Source organism: Gossypium hirsutum, chromosome D06 (genome assembly GCF_007990345.1).
Source record: "Gossypium hirsutum isolate 1008001.06 chromosome D06, Gossypium_hirsutum_v2.1, whole genome shotgun sequence".
Lineage (NCBI taxonomy): Eukaryota > Viridiplantae > Streptophyta > Magnoliopsida > Malvales > Malvaceae > Gossypium > Gossypium hirsutum.
This window is the reverse complement of record NC_053442.1, coordinates 3,376,248-3,393,939: the sequence shown is the minus strand read 5'-3', so window position 1 is coordinate 3,393,939 and position 17,692 is coordinate 3,376,248. Positions and strand designations below refer to the sequence as shown.

The 17,692-nt window shown below is 30.4% G+C and overlaps 2 protein-coding genes and 1 long non-coding RNA gene across 3 annotated transcripts; 2 read left to right on the top strand and 1 right to left on the bottom strand.

The window, feature by feature from the left end:
- Positions 1-3,103: 3,103 nt before the first annotated feature.
- On the top strand, positions 3,104-5,295 carry LOC121218197 (transcription factor bHLH93). The gene is made up of 4 exons (XM_041095029.1): positions 3,104-3,771; positions 3,847-4,014; positions 4,114-4,281; positions 5,005-5,295. The coding sequence occupies exons 1-4, from the start codon at positions 3,199-3,201 to the stop codon at positions 5,089-5,091; spliced, it is 996 nt and encodes a 331-aa protein (XP_040950963.1). The 5' UTR covers positions 3,104-3,198; the 3' UTR covers positions 5,092-5,295.
- Positions 5,296-7,349: 2,054 nt separating this feature from the next.
- On the bottom strand, positions 7,350-8,978 carry LOC121218196 (uncharacterized). Its single transcript, XR_005914403.1, has 3 exons — positions 8,827-8,978; positions 7,772-8,444; positions 7,350-7,665 (listed from the first exon to the last, which is right to left on the bottom strand). It is a non-coding gene; the product is annotated as an uncharacterized lncRNA (long non-coding RNA).
- Positions 8,979-15,380: 6,402 nt separating this feature from the next.
- Positions 15,381-16,202, top strand: LOC121218195 (uncharacterized protein At5g65660). The gene is made up of 2 exons (XM_041095028.1): positions 15,381-15,703; positions 15,791-16,202. Exons 1-2 carry the CDS (start codon positions 15,482-15,484, stop codon positions 15,956-15,958), a joined length of 390 nt encoding a protein of 129 aa, XP_040950962.1. The 5' UTR covers positions 15,381-15,481; the 3' UTR covers positions 15,959-16,202.
- Positions 16,203-17,692: the final 1,490 nt, after the last annotated feature.

The following is a 17,692-nucleotide window of genomic DNA, read 5'->3' as shown; positions in this document are numbered from 1 at the left end:
ACACTCCACAAATTTTTACCTTACTCGTATTTCTGAAACACCTTCTTTGTCGAGCCCTGCCAGGGGTCTAACTCGATCTCTTTCGAATGCTTACCAAGTCTAAGCAATGCCTAAACTTGGAAATTGGAAGACTTTTTGTCATCATGTCTGTTGGGTTGTTTTCTGTGCCGTTTTTGTGTATCTGAACATCTCCTTGAGCAACCACTTCCTGAACAAAGTGATATTGAATGTCTATGCGCTTTATTCTTTCGTGATTCATCTGATCTTTAGTGAGATTAATGGTACTTTGACTATCGCAATATACAACAGTCTTGTCATTTTTATCAACTAGCTCCCTAAATAAACCTCTCTACCAAATGGCCTCTTTTACAACCTTTATGATAGCCATATATTCTGTCTCTGTAGTTAATAATGTCATAATGGCCTAAAGGATGGCTTTCCAGCTAATCGTGCAATTAACAAAAGTGAAGAGATAACTTGTTAGAGATCTCCTTTTGTCTAAGCCTCCGGCATAATCCTAATCTACATAGTCGACTAGACCTTCTGAACATCTTTCGAGTTTTAAACAAGTGTTGGATGTCTCCCTCAAATATCTTAGAATCCACTTAATAGCTTGCTAGTGTAATTTGTTGGGTTTGGCCATGTATCTACTTACTACACTAACATGTGAAATATCGAGACAAACCATAGCTCTAATACCACTAAATGTAACACCTCTAACCCGTCTTTATCGTTAGATTAGGGTTACGAAGCATTACCGTACAATAAAAAACATTTAACATTCTAATATTTAAACAAATTAAACATATTATAAATCATACATTCACATGCACTTTGTCCTTAAATTGAGCCTTTGAGGCCCTAAAAATAGTTTAGAAGTAATTCGAGACTAATTTGAAACAAAACATGAAGTTTAGGAAAAAGTTACAAACACTGAAAAGCAAGGGTCACACGGTCTGGTGACGGGTAACCCTAATTCGGCGACAGAGATGGGTTAGGGGTGTTACAAAACCTATACCCTTTTATTCCCCTTCCCTAGAACTTGAAACCAATAATTAAAGGTTCATTCACATTTAAATCTACTTGAATTCTAAGAAAATTTCTACCCAATCTTTCTCCCCACATATCACCACCAATCCTAACCAAATCTCTACTTACCCCAGTCAAAACAACATTATACACAATTAATGTTTTTAAAGGTAATTTATGGATTTAAATCCATATGCTTACCTTTAAAAAATCAAGTTCCTATGTCACTTTATCCATTAGTTCCAATTCGATTCTCGCAACTAATCCCTCCCTCAAGATTTAATTTGATTCCCAAATTGATAGAGGATAGTAAAGTGCGCCCTTTCTATCCCTCTTGTCAATAATAGATCTAAGAAACAATAATTCCAAGAAAATATCAAAGCAGAACTTGAAAAAGAAAAAGAAAAAGACTCAAAAAAGAAATTCAAAAACCAAACTTGACTTAATCACACAATGAATCAGTAGTGCAACAAAAATCCTAAAAAAACTTACACATTCACCCCTACTTTATCTCTGAAGTAACCCTAAAACTCAAGCAAAAAACTCTAAGCAATCAAAATAGAATTACCCAATACAAAAAAACAACCTTCTAACTGCTTCTCACAATGAGAAAAAGAACTCTATAGAGAGACACTCTCAATTCTAGAGAATTGACTAAGGATACACTTTTTTTAACTTCAAATTTATCGGATATCAATTTTTAAAAATATAGAGGGGAAGTCGACTCTATCAAAAAAAGTCAATGAAGTATCGTCCGACAAGAGTCGTTGAATCCCTCAAAAGGTCAATATTGTCCTCAACGAGTGATTTTTGTTTCTCAACTCTATCAGTGCTTGAAGAGGTAACTTGAAACACAACAGGTTCATAGAGTAGGAGCGCCTCATCGGGTGCCTAATAAGGCAAGCCATGTGCATTTTGCATGGTTGGACTCGAAGCTATGCCCTATAGCGTTGTGCATGGTTCACCTTATCAGGCTTCCGACAAGGCACTCTCACTTTGTAACTTGTCACCTCGTCAAGACGCCTCTGTAAGCACTCACAAAGTTGGAAGACAAATCTCAATAAACGACAGTTCACAGACTTCTCCAAACAAAATTGATCTCCCTTCCACAACAAACAACTACAAAAATTGGATTAAATGTTAAGTTAAATTATATTAAAAACAAATGGAACTGTTGACTAAATTAAGGAGGCAAAAAGACAGGAAATGAAATGGAAATGGTGGAGAGGAGGAGACAAGCATATAAATGCCAAGCCTTGTGAACCAGAGCTGCCTAATATAAACACTAGACATAGTTAATTAATGGCTATAGATCACTATTGGCTAGTGGAGTCTACATATTATTCATGCACTGATTAGAAGTCATATGCATCAGCCAAAACAATCCCTTTAACAAACAGTTCACTTGTAGTTTATATATTGGCCTCAGCTTTCTTATCATATTTGTTAAACCAGGTGAGATGAGAATGGGATAGACGTCCCCATTCCCTTTTTATAAAACAAGAAACATGGCAGATTTATAGCTAATTATGTTATAATAAAGAACCAATGGGGCAGATAATACCAAAATTAGTGATGAGAAGAAACAAAACACGCCATAACAACTAACTTTGAATTTGTGGATTAAGCCAAATTTCTTGAGGCAAAGGAAATGGGACCCCACTAATCATTTTTTTTTATACTTTAATTTCTTATAATTTAATTTTATTATTATTAATGTTATGTTTTGATTTAAATAATTATTAATATTGTTAAAAATTTATTCGTAAGTTAATAATATTATTTTGTAATAACCCACCCTAATAATCCACGTCAAGAATCATCTTGAAAGGTACTGTTGAATTCTGACAGATATATGTATACAATGTGGTCAAAGTTTTAGTGGGATTACCAATTAAATATTAGGTCTTAATATCATTATTATTGGAGAGATTTCGGTGAAAAAGACATGAAATCACCCCATACAAAGAAAGGAAAAGGCAGATTCCATTTCACTCTTAGGCTAATAAATACAACAAATATCATACTATAATCATATAAATTGGATATATCATACTCCCCCACTTTCAATCTATGTAGCTATAAAATCCTCAACTTGTTGAGACTTTCTTTTTCTCAAGGCATCTCCTAATAATAGACACGATTCCCAAAGCGAGAGAGAAAGCAAAAATGGAGATCAATGAAGAAAGTTTCTTAGAGGAATTATTAGCTCTAAGAAGAGAAAATTGGGACACAGTTCCAACACAAATGAATGAAGTTTTCTCTAATGGATGGAACTTTGATTGCTTTGATGATATGAACCTTTCAACTAGTTTGTTTCCAACTACTTTCTGCCATGAATTCTCAACAGCTTTGCCTTTGGAACAAGACTTGGGTTACTTCAATGGAGTTTACTGCCCGTTTGGTGATGAATTCTCAGCACCACAACTCACAGATTCATCAAACAACACCTTTGATACACCACCACCATTTCCAAATATGTTGGAAGAAGAAGAGTCTGGTTTCCTTGCTGACGAACTTAACAAGCTAGATGTTCAAGTCCCTTGCAAAGCTGAGCCATTTCAATCACCAGAAGCACCAGTTTTCAACAATGAAGCAGCTGCTTGTTTAGACAGGAAGAACCGAGGTAAGAAGATGGAAGGACAACAACCTTCAAAGAATCTAATGGCTGAAAGAAGGAGAAGAAAGAGACTAAATGATCGCCTTTCCATGTTAAGATCAATTGTTCCCAAGATCAGCAAGGTAAAAGAATTCGAGTCCCGTCCTGTATAAATGTGTGAATAAATTCTCGGACTAATTTGGGTTTTTTCTGAATAGATGGATAGAACATCTATACTTGGAGATACTATAGATTATACAAAGGAGCTATTGGAGAGGATTAAAAGTTTGCAGCAAGAGACTGAAACAGATTCAAATGAGTTAAACATGGCTCACATTTTCAAGGGTGGGAAATCAAATGAAATCTTTGTGAGAAATACACCAAAGGTAATAGGCTCTTTTTATTTTTTATTTTTGGTTAAAAATGCACCATTTTCTCTAATACCCAAATCTTGAAATGAAGTGATGAGCATGTTTTGGGTGCAGTTTGAGGTGGAAAGAAGAGATGGGGAGACAAGGATTGAGATTTGTTGCAGTGGGAAACCAGGGTTGTTGTTATCCACAGTGACAACACTGGAAGCATTAGGCCTTGAGATTCAACAGTGTGTTATTAGCTGTTTCAATGATTTTGCATTGCAAGCATCTTGTTCTCAGGTAAAAGGAAATAAATTTTATTACCATTTCTCTCCGGAAAAAATATCAGTCATTGTATTAGTGTATTAGTAGTAGGATTATATTTTGTTATCTAATTAAAAATTGGACGAATTAACCTTTATACATCATATCAAAATGTAAAATTCTATCCATTTTTTTTACTGTGAAGCACTATTTAAAACCCTCATCTGAAATGAATTCTGACAAATGATTGTCCATTCTTTACATTTATGGTATTTTAAAAAAAATCAGTTTTCTCTTTAATCTAACATACATGGATTAACTTGTTCATTATTTTAAGTAGATAGAGGAAAATGCAATTTGATCCTTAATACAAGGATTAATGCATTTTGTTCATCTACTCACAAATTAGGTAAATTAGTGCAGTAGATTAAATCAAAGAGCAAATTAATCATTCTGTTAAAAATTCTACTTATTTCTAGCTTTTGTCTTGTTTCATTTTAGATGTGATTTTAAAATAATTATAAATTTTTTTTTGAGGATTTTCAACCATACTTACAATAAAAATGGATAGATATTTTAAGAAAATTATTAGTTTACTCTTCGATTTAACGTATGATGACTAATAGTTCATTTTCTTAATATAAAGAGCAAAATGCGATCTAACTCCTAAGACAAGGTCCTCTATGGTACTTTTACCATTTTTGATCCATAACTTTTTAATTTGCAATCTTAATTACATTTTTTTGGATAACATTGCAGGACTTGGAACGGAGAACATTAATAAGTTGTGAAGATATAAAGCAAGCATTATTTAGAAATGCAGGGTATGGAGGAAGATGCTTATAGGGACTGAAACAGAAGCAACTTGTGGTGAATATTTTTGATATGTTCCTCCAAAATCTGATATTTCAATTAGCTTTTCAAGTGAGGAATTGTTAGTAAATTTGCCTTTCTTAAATAACTCAAAAATTTCTAGTCATTAAGAACTTTGTAATAATTGCTTCAATTTGGAGATGTTTATTAATGCAAGATTCTTTATTAGCTTTTCCATTTTTGTGTTGGTAATTTTCCAACAAACCAATTGCAATTTTAACCCAAATTTTAATTTTGGTCCTTATTTTATGTATAATTTTGAAATTTATATTTTAATTTTTTACATAATCCAAAACTTCAACTATCATAATATCATTAAATAGTATAAATACACACCCTTTTTATTTTTATTTTTATTTTTTAAGATTATATAGCAATGGTCAAATTTTAGTTCTGATCTCTATATTATGATCAAATTTAAAGTTTGATATCTATACTTTAATTTTTAACATAATTTGGTACCTCAACCTTTTATAATGTCTTTAATTAACCTAAATACTTTATTTTGATTAAAATATTAGCGTGAACATTTTAAGTATTGTAAACATCATTAAAATTATCTATTAAATCTTAGTAGTACAATGTCATTTTTGGTGACATGGCTACTAAGTTAGTTTTTTTTTTCAATATCAATGTCATAATAAGTTTTTTTTTTCAATATCAATGTCATAATAGTGACTCTAACATATGAATTTTAATGGTTCTAATAACTGGACTTGAATTTTAAATCCGAAAAATAAAAGGACTAAAATTTTGAAAATAAAAATATAGAAACTAATTTTCAAATATACAAAGAATATAAGGATTTGGAGCATATTTTAACTTTTAAATTTTTAGTGTAAAAAATAATAATTAACATATCTCGACTCTTATAAGTTGGAAAGGTAGCTGCTTAATTGTTAGTTGAAACTCAACTTCTATTGGTGACTCGTTTGTTTTGCTTCTCTCAAAATTCAAGGCCATCATGGTCCAATCTTGAGGAGATGGGGTTGCATTTTAGACTTCAAAAGCATAATGTGCCACAATATGGTCCAATTTTGAGGAAATGGGGCTGCAATTTAGGCTTTAAAAGTATAATGTGCCACAATATTGTCCAATTTTGAGGAAATATGGAGTTGCATTTTAGGCTTTAAAAGTATAATGTGCCACAATATAATCCAAATTTTAGTGAAAGATATGAACATTTATGTAAGAAAAATAAATAAAGGTTGGTTAAGAGTTAAAAGATGTTAAATTCAACATTCATGCATGCTTTTAATACCATCATGTATATCTATAAGAAATTTATATTAAAAACCAAATATGGGTTTAGTCGAAAATTGAAATGGTACAATTAAAGCTTTGAAATCTACGATCCTCATGTTTAAATTATATCATGTATGGATAAATTATTTTTTGTTTTATTTAATATAAAAAAACAAAACACCCTCATAGTTATATTTATTACTTTGTAAAAAGGATGTATCATTTAGCTAATATCGTGTTAGCTTGACACCAATTCAATCAAGAGCTTAAATATAGTATAAATAAATTATACATAACACATCGCGGAGTATTTCAAGTTCAAACCTTGATAATTTATTTTAAGATATTTACTTTTAAAGATTTTACATAATTTATTAAAAGACATAAATACACTTATAATCATATTTTTTATTTGTTAAAAAAAAGGTAGTTTAACTATTTTTAACAAAGTTAGTACCTGATTAATTCGTGACATTAACTCAATCAAGAGTTTATTATAGTATAGATATACTATATTATCACACGCACGGTGTGAGAAAAAAATTTACACAAAAACCATATTTTATTTAAAATTTTGATGTTAAAATCAAATGAAATTTTAGTTTAAATGGCAAATTTAATGCCTTGAAAATCTTGGAGTTTCATGTTGAATCCTATATTGGGTTTAAACATTTTTTATTGATTTTACATAAAAAGATAAAAAGATAAAATTGTTCTTATATTAAAATTTGTTACTTTTTAAAAACAAAAGATTGTTTAGTCATATATTAATTGAATTGGTGATTGGACTCGTTACACCAACTTAATTAATATTTAAACATAGCATATATATGGTTTTAAATTACCTAAAATGTTCCTCTATTATAAGATCTTTATCAAATTAGTCCATTTACCATTAAATGAATCAATTTAATCCATATCTTATTAAAAAAATAAAATAAGGTCAAACTTTAAGATAATTAACATTTACAATTTTAAAAATGTCATTTACTATTTAAAAAAGTTGATATCTTTAAATATTTTATGGTTCTTGTTGAGATGAAAATAAAAGTTGATCGCAGAAGGTAACGGACAACCAAAACCCTCAAGATGATCTCCAGAGCACCCAACATGACTAATCCAAGGAAAGCTAGGCCCAAGGCAAGGCCCCAAACGGAAGACCCTCCAAGACCTGGTTCCCACTTGCAAGACCACTTGACCAAGGTTCAATGCATCTCAGAAAGATACCTCAACACCAAGCTAATGATGAAACGTCACATGGCACCAAGTTACTTCACCATTGGCTATAAATGGAAGGATTCACTGCCATTCACAGAAAGACCAGTCATATACTTCACTACATAGCAATTGAAAAGCATCTTCTACCCCTCTTTTTCAAAACTTCTTCTTTTCTAGCATTAAGTTATACCTGATCATTGAGTTGAGTTGGAGTATGCCTCGGAAGGAAGTCCTCTGGTGCCCGCTAACATTATCCCTTTCTCTACAGACGTCCTTGTAAGTCTCCATAGTCCGAGATCAACCTGATCATCTCCCGAGAGGCTAACTTAGTCGATCCGCTACGCTGGGAGAAGCCCACGTTGACATCATCTTTAGAAGCCAAGTTAGTTGATACTCTATGCTAGGAAAAGTCTAGCCACGTTGAGATAATCTCCATAGGCTAGCTTAGTAGATTTGCTACCCCAAGGGAAGCCTAGCCATGTTGAGATCATTTCTAGAGGACAAGTTAGTTGATTTGCTATGTCGGGCATGGTTTTCAAGATAAAACTATTGATTGAATCGATTAAACCACTAATTTTTTGTCCGCTTATTCAATAGGTTATACACCGATTTAACCATATATAATAAATACTGTACAAAGCCCAAATTTGCTCCAGCCCAACAAACTAAATTAAGCCCAATTACTGAAACAAAGCCCGGTGGCCCAAAACCTTAAAAAATTTTGGAATGGCCAGAAACCCTAGGGTTTCTGGCGCCCCTCGCGCCGTTGCTACGCCATGTGCGCCTTCAGCGCGCACCACGCCCGATGTCTGCCACCGCCAGCCCTCCTTTCACCGAAATGGCAAGTTGACCTTGCTGTGTACCTGCAAACAAGCAACAAAAGAGAGAAATGGAAGCAGACTAGGAAAACAGTAGCAAAAGAGGAGATTTTCCCTCGATTTTTCATTTTTTCTTTCGGCTATAAAGCCTAGTATATTGTAAAATGTAGAGGGGGCGAAATCACTGTAATAGGGGGAAATTTTTTTTTCTCTTTTATTTTTCTTTTTTTCGGTTAAAACCGAATCTACTGTAAGGAAGAACTTCTTCTTCCTTTGCTTTTACGATTATTGAAATAAAAAAAAAACAAAACAGACTTTTGAAGGTGATTTTTTTTATTTACGTTTTTGTTTGTTTCATTTTATTTTTATTTTTATTTTATCTTCTACATAAGAAATAAATAATAAAAAGGGAAGGACGAGGACTTACCAGCGCCATCGCCGGGTCTAAATCGGAAAGAGGGGGTTGAGTTTGGCGCCGGAGCTCGGAGGGCCGAAACAGATGGAGGCTCTGCCTTTTTTTATTTTATTTTTTTAGTCTGCTGAAATAAACTAGGTTTTTTTTAGGGGTTTTGAATAAAAACATTAAACGGCGCCGTTTAGCCTCCATGACCCGCACGCGACCCGACCCGCTCCAGGGGGGATCCGCGTGTTTGCATGAAATGGGTTATTTACGCGTGCGGTCCCTCCACTTTTGCAGTGCGTTACAATTAGCCCCCTTTTCATTCTTTTCTTTTATTTTAAATTAGCCATAAAATTTTATAGTTGTTTCATTTTAGTCCCACGTGGAACGACACGCATATGGCTAGGGATAATTGACCAATCGGTCCCCCTCCCTCTGCGCGCGTCACGGATTGATCTTTGGCCTTATTTTATTTTTGGTTTCTCCCCTGGGATTTTGTTTTGTTTTCAATTTAGTCCCGTTATTTTATTATTATTATTATTATTATTATTATTATTATTATTATTATTGCTATGTACATACATACGTTTGTTACACATACATATATATGTCTATATCCATCATATATTTTTATAATATATATATACGCGTATAATTTTTTTTCATATATATATATACTTATATATCTTATCTTTATTATAAATATACATGTATACACATACTCTTATATTTTAGACATTTCATATTTTTATATACATATACACACACATAATTTTTTAAATTTATATATATGTATAAATATACCTACTTCAATATGTATCATCTATACTTTATACTTTACACGTGTGTACATTTTTCCTTTTTATAAATAAATACACGTTTATATTTTTACATTCTCATATAATTTATATATACATCTTAAATTTTTACATATATGCATACATTTTGTAAAATATATCTGTATGTAAATATTTTATATAAACATATACTTATTTTCATATTTTTATAATTTGTATACATCTCCATATATACCTATATACATTTTATTTTCATGAATATAAATATACGTACCTTTTATCTATATTTATATGCATATGTTCCTCATATATTTTATAATCTCAAACTACGTACATCTATACATTTTATAATACGTATATATACCTATATCTTACAATGTACATATTTTAAAATACTTTATTATTTTAAAATACATATATAGAAACACACATCTCATTTTTCGTGTTACTTGATGTTCATTTATTTGTTTGCGTATACGTTCATTATTATTTTAAAAGAACATTTTAATTCTATTTGTTTATTTACTTGTTATCAAGTGATCGATTCATCTCTTATATTTATTTATTCCATTTTTTATGATTGTTTGTACCATTTATCCTTAACTTGTTATATTCGTTATTGTCATATTAACACCAAACATCGAAAGGAAGGTTTTTCTAAACAAGGCAATATTTAGCGTTTGGGAAATTCGAGAAAACGTGTCCTAATGTGCTGGGTTTCTATTTTTCTCGTTCAACCAAATAGCTAAATATCCTTTTAAAAATTTTTAAAATAAGGCAATGTTTTGTGTTTGGAAATTCGAGGAACGTGCCCTAATGTGCTGGGTTTCGATTTCTCGTTTAGACAAATTGCCAAAATATTCTCTTGAATTTTAATCCATGCCATTCGAGTTTTTTTTAAGGATTGTATTTTAAATTTCTTTAAAGTTTTCAGCTTTTCGACATTAAGACATTAAATAATCAACTAGGTACCAATTTTTGGGCGTATCGAGGGTGCTAATCCTTCCTCGTGCGTAACTGACTCCCGAACCTGTTTTTCTGAATTTCGTAGACCAAAATCGTTGTTTTAATAAAATTAAATCGTTTATTAAAAACAACCACTTTTCAAAGTGATCCAATCACACCTCAAAAAGGATTGGTGGCAACTCCCATTTCATTTTTCAAAACCCAAGTCGACCCCGTTTTTATCAAAAAATGGTGTCAACAAATACTTTTTAAAAAAGTTTCAGCTTTAGCATTCAAAGAATTACATTCAAACCTTCTTTTTTTTTTACTTTCCAAAGCTATCTCTTGGAAAATGGAAACTAAATAAACAATATTTATTATACAATTCTTTTGCATATCTCTTTCTTTTTCTCTATATTTAACATAATAAATAATACACCAAAAGGGCCAAGCCTCGTCTGGATCATCTCACTTGATCATCTCCTATGGTCATCTTAGTTGATCATCTCCTATGAGATCATCTTCCATGATCTCATCAAGGACTAACTTAGTGATCTACTTCGTTGGGAGGCTAAGTCACATCAGAATCATCTCACTCGATCATCTCCAAGGCTATCTCTGATGACTCGCTACCTCAGGAAGGACCTTAGCCACAGCAAGATCACCCATCGAATCATCTTGAAGCTCTCCCATAGCTCCTCATCCCGTTTGTAACCATCTCGAGATCCTCTTAAAGTTCACACGTCGTCCTAACACCTCATCTAGAATCATCTGGAGCATTGTCGCCATCTAAGGTCATCTTTGAAAACATTTCGCCTTCGCTCACCAATAACCCTTCACACTTGAGAAACAATGCTCTCATTGTTGTGGTCCGGGAACTTTTTCGGCCTCAACAGTTCTACAAATGAAATATTTTGTTTGTAGTTGATTTGCAAATAAATAATAATAATTTTCATGTCATTTTTAATTTAGTGTTATCCATCAATAGAAAATTTAGTTGTAAAATTATCAAAATTTCATTACTTTTACAAAATAAAAAATATCATTTAGAGGCCGTAATTTCGTTTGTTTATACTTTTATATAAAATCTAAAAAAAAAAACATACATACGATCATATTTAAACCTAAGACATCTTAATATTCAACATCTCAAATTTACTATCAACTTTTTTTTGTATAAATTTTTTCACTCACATCCTAATTATATTAAAAAGGCATTAATCCTATTTAGGTTAAATTAAGTTTTTAATTGACTTTCTATATTACAGTGGTGGGTACAAAACCACGCTTTAATTTGTAATCTATTTATCATTTTAGATTTTTTTTTCAAATATTTTAAATGAAGGTGTAAAGATTACTTATTACACTTGCTCAATGGAATTCATCCTTTATTTCTTCAAGCAATGATTAAGACTATCATGAAATTTGACTTTTTTTTTCGATTATTATAAATATTTAATTGAAATATTAATTTAATAATTAAATCGAATAATTAATTAATTAATTAATTAAAGAAACTATAAATTTTTACATAAGTTGAGACTCCAACCTAACATGATTAAGATTATAATGAAAAATTGTGGAGGTATGCTTTTATTAGATTTGTTTTAATTTGTTAATACATTATTCATCATTAGGAGATAAAATACAGCGGCAAAATAGAGGATCTGAGGGTACGGTACAAGCTACACAAGTAGAATCTGTATAGAAGTACAATTCTTCTATTTGATATCACAGTCTTCCTATACTACTTCTATTTGACATTGATTAGAATATGATTTTTTAACTTATAAATAGATGCAGTCGAAACTCTTCTTATATCATTCGAATTCAACATTAGTGAATTTTCTTCCCCTCTGCTCGTGATTTTTTCTTGAAAGGATTTCCACGTAAAATCTATATATTTTTATTTTTCTTTCTTATTGCTTTGTGATAATTCTATATTTTCATTATCGACATTCAATTTTTACAACCATTAATAATGTACACTTTTGATTTCGTCATTAAGTCAATTAGCCTTTAATCTTTTTATTTACTGTAAAATCTTAGCTTTGGTCCTTCTACCACACTCAAACTTAGAATTTAGTTTTTGTACTTTAATTTGGTATAATTTTTTATAATATCGGGAATTAGTTGAAATAGCTAAAGCTGTTAACAATTTTGAGTAAAATGTTTATATGAATTTTTTTAAGAAAAAAAAAGGGATAAATACGAAAATGATACATCAAACTTTAACTTTAGTCCAATTTATACATTTCACTCACCCCATTATTTATCCGACATAATTTTTCATTAAATCATGTGTAAATTACTGACATGACATTTTATTAGGTTAAAAAAACAAATAAATAAATTTAAATTATTTCCACTTACATTTTAAAAAAAATTCTTGGAGAAAAATAAGAAACTCTTCTCCCAAGTGTGTGCTTTTTTTTAATTTAGATAGAAATAATTTAAATTTATTTGTTTTTTTAACCTAATAAAATATCATGTCAATAATTTATATATGATTTAACGGAAAATTATGTCACGTAGATAACAATGTGAAAATTGGATTAAAATTAAAATTTAATATATAAAAATGTAGTAAATGAAAATTGTGCATTTCCCATTGCAAATAAGAAATAAGTCTTCAACTCAATTTGACGAAGTTAATTAGTGAAGATAAGTTGATGCCCTTGAATCTACAGAAATTATTTGTATACTGTCCCATTCCTTTGATTACTATTATCCTAAATGATTGCAGGTTCCACTTTGGGTTGAAAGTGGAATGCAGAAGCAGAGGAATTGATGGATAATTAGACAATGGAATAGACTAGGACCTAATTAATATATATCAATTTCAAAGGACCTAATATTTACATATTTTGTTATTAGTAAAGTTACGTGATTTTATATCTTTTGTACGACACAAAGTCATACAAACGCACCATCTTTCTTTTGATCTTAGAAATATTGAGAATTTAAACCATATAATTTTATTTTAATATGTAATATTATGGATTATAATGTAAAATTTTATCAATTCAATATATTTTAATAATAATTTAGTCGATTGAGTCTTAGTTCGATTAGTATTGACATTGTTGCCAATGTAGGAGAATATGGATTCGAGCGCGCTAAAACGCATTATACTCCTATTTATGTATTGGGGAGGGGCTATGGGTAGTTTTAGGCATTGTGTCAAAAAGATCAAATATGACCGGAACCTATAATGCGATTCAAATAATAATAATTTAAATTCTAGTCACTTAACTAAAAAAACTTACAATTTGGTTACTAGACTATTAAAAAATTTTCATTTAAGTCACTGAACTAAAATCTATACTACATGGCATTCTTTATTGTCACTACATGCACCAACCGAACACTCTCTTTCCCCTTCTCTTCTACAATTCTGATTTTTTTTCATGAAATAATTTTGGATGTCACGGATCTCCAAACTAAAATTCAAAAAAAAATTTCTTCGATCTTCGATACTAACCGTCAAATCGACTTGGATCTAAGGTATATTCTTCTACTCATCAATGGCTATTGATTTACCATATCGATCGTCAAATCGTTACTTGAAGCTCATTGGTAGAATTTTTTTTAAAAGAAGAAACTTAATAGCTCAATGATTCAAATAAAAACTTTTAAGTAAACTCAATAACTTAAATGAAAATTTAGTGACTAAATTATATGTTTTTAAAATGTAATTTATAATAGACGAGAGCATATATAATGAAGGAGGCGACCTAAAAGCTATATATATAAAGTTGTTTTTTTCCGAGCTGTACAGCACTTAGATATATGAACTGAAATTCTGCAGTTTTTGAAGGAATTGGTTTCAGGGGTGTATGAGATTACAAGAATATACCTGTGTGCTTAACACCATGATTATAGTCGTAGAAGGATTGGGTCAGTACATAATGGGAGCGCTGTCGTGGGGCAGCACAAAAGCATCTTAATTTTGTACTAAAATAATGAAATTTATTAGTTAGTATCGATATTATTATCGGTGTAAGAAGATATAGATTCAAACGTGTTGAAATATATTTATTCTCATATTTAAATATTAAAAAGAGATTATGGGTAATTCTAAATATTATATAAAATAATAATATAATCCAATATTAATTGGATGGTGAATGTAACTTATAAATTTTCAATATAATATATAGAAATAGAAAACTGACATAGTTATTACACTTGTGATAATATGTTTTTTGCTCTAAATTTTGAAAACAACATAACTTTAACTTAATGAATTTAATAGCTACCATTTGGTCAAGACTAAAATTCTAAAAGTATAAGAATTGAAAATCACCAACTTAAAATATAATGACTAAATCCACAACTTACGCATAATACATGAACGAAGAGCATAATTTAACCAAGAAATTAATAAACAAGATTATCCCTAGAAACCTATAACAAATCGTATATACAAGCAGACTAATTATTATAAAGTACAAATTAGATGAAATTAGTGGTAGATCTTGGAACTAAATTTTTGAGGGGGTAATAAAATTTTTAAAAATTTTAAGAGTTAAATGAGATACGTAAACTAAAATAAATCTAAATAAAACTTGTAAATAAATTACACTATGTTTTAGCTAAGATTAGTATAATATTGTGTTTAAAATGAGATGATAGAATAAAGTAATTTGTAAACCCGTATGAAGTACATTCGATTAAACACTGTAGAGATTCAAGAATTTGTATGATCTGGTAACCATATTATAAAGAGACAAAGTACAGTGACGAGAAGGGACCCATAGTTTCCGTACTTGATCAGGTGCTACGACCAAATTTAACGTGCTCAAAGCACTAAGCAAAACCTACCCACCACCAACACTCCCATCAATTTCAATGTATTTTTATGACCCAAGATGCACCCACCTCCAACCATCTTCCTCTCTTTGCTACGTCTATCATTTACATGAAGGAAAAGAACAATGGAGAATGAAGAATCATCGTCAAGTAGACCATCAATAGGGTTTCCTCTGGGTTTAGCCCTTCTTTTGATCTTATTATTCTGCATAAGTGCTGTCCTTCTTTGTTACCTAAACTGGCAGAAGCTTCGTGCCCTTATCCTCCGATCGTCTGATCAAGATCAGGACGATATCGAATCGGATATCGGTCGTTCACCGGACCTCGAAGTTTCATCTCCTGTCATGGTACGGTGTTTCTCTTTTTCTTTCTTTCTCTCTTTCGTATTCGTTTACTCGTAATTGTGATTGTGATTGTGCTTACGTTGGAAACAGAAGCCAAAAGGTAAAATTGTAGGGCAAAGTATGCCGGTTTTGATGCCAGGAGATAAGGTACCAAGGTTCATAGCAATGGCTTCTCCATGTGAGCCACCAAGAACGGAGACGATAACCATAACGGTACCAAAACCTCCGGCTCTTTCGGTGCCGTTTTATTACTCGTGATCGTTAAAACTATCTACTCGTGTCAGGTATTACTGGTAATTGGTCATTAAATTGCATCTTTACTGTACATTTGATGATGAAAATTTTTCTGCTGATAGATTGCATATTAGACGCTGTATATAATTCACGACAGAGCAATGTTCCAAACAAAGAATATATCTATATGTAATTTTTTTTTCTCAAGAAATTGTTTATTGTAAATTCTGATCATCAATATCATGGACAGGAATACATGTCTCTTAACGTCACAAACAAGTTGCAATTATTCAAGCTATCATACTAAAACATTTTATATTTATTCAACTTCGACGCAGTTCTAAACATGGTTTAAAATTTTGCTTCAATTTATCTATATTTATAAATAGTTAATTCAAGCTTATTTTAGAATCACTTAAATTATTTTAATTTTTTTTTAAATTTAAATATATTACATTTAATTTAGTATTTAATAATTTTATATATTTTATTTATTTATCAAAATTCTATATATAAGCATCACATTTTTTAAATGCTTACATAATATATAAAAATAATATAATATAATATAATATATTAAGATTTTAGAAAATAGGTGCGGGCCTTGAATGTTCGAATCTAAACTTGACCCATATTTTCAAACATAATTTTTTATCTAAACTCTCCCAAATTTCAATTAAAGGCTGAACGAACAACCCAATCATGAATAGGTCTATTTACATATATTTATTTTTGTCCAAAAAAAATAATTTTCGGTGGATAATTTTATAGCCTCATTCATCAAGGTTATGTATCATAACTATATTTTGAAGCCATATATTTATATAAAATTTGACAAATTTATATACTCGTTTTCTCTTTATATATTTTTTCTCATTTTTTTTTTTTGAAGTTTGTATTTAGAAATGATCAAATTAATGTAAAATCAAACTAAAATTAAAGACATGGACCAAAAACATGGCCACAAGTATAGAGATTGGACTCAATTGGATGGGTTCATCATCAAGATCTTATAACAAGAAAAATGTCACAAATTAGCATATGTTGCCATAAGATTGAGGCCCACCCCAAGAACTTGTTCATAAAAAAAAACAATTAGATATTTTCATGGGTCCATCAAGCCATGGCCCAAAGCTCAAGTTTGAATTTTATTCGGCCCAATTTGATCATTTATTTCATTGTTCATATATTGGGAGCTAGATTGCTTTTTATCCTCTCTATTCAAAAAATGAGTAAATTAGTCCCTACATGTTAGATCAAAAAATAAATTTGTTCTTTTTATAAAAAAATCATCTATTTATACTATTAAAAACCGATATGACTGATGAAATAATTGGACAGTGACACGCCAAGTACAAGACTAGTGATGTATAATAGAAATGGATGAACTTTCTAACAGAATGATCAATTTGTTATTTGATTTAACGTGTAGAGATTAATTTGCCCATTCTTTAAATAGATTAGATAAAATACCATCCAACTTTTAATAAAATGACCTCTATAATAATTTTACTGAATGTAGTCAGATTGAAGTGAAAATCTGGGACATATCTAATTGAAAATTTAGATGAAAATTAAACATCTAATAAAAATGGGGCTACTCTTTTAACTCTCTCAATTCAAGCTTTTACTTAAGTTAGCTTAAACTAAAATTAAATATTAAAATTTTAATTATGGTTGATGTTTAATTTTTATTATCATGTTTTTTTTTATAAAAAAATTCTCAAGACAAAATCCCGAAATATCTGCTGAAATATT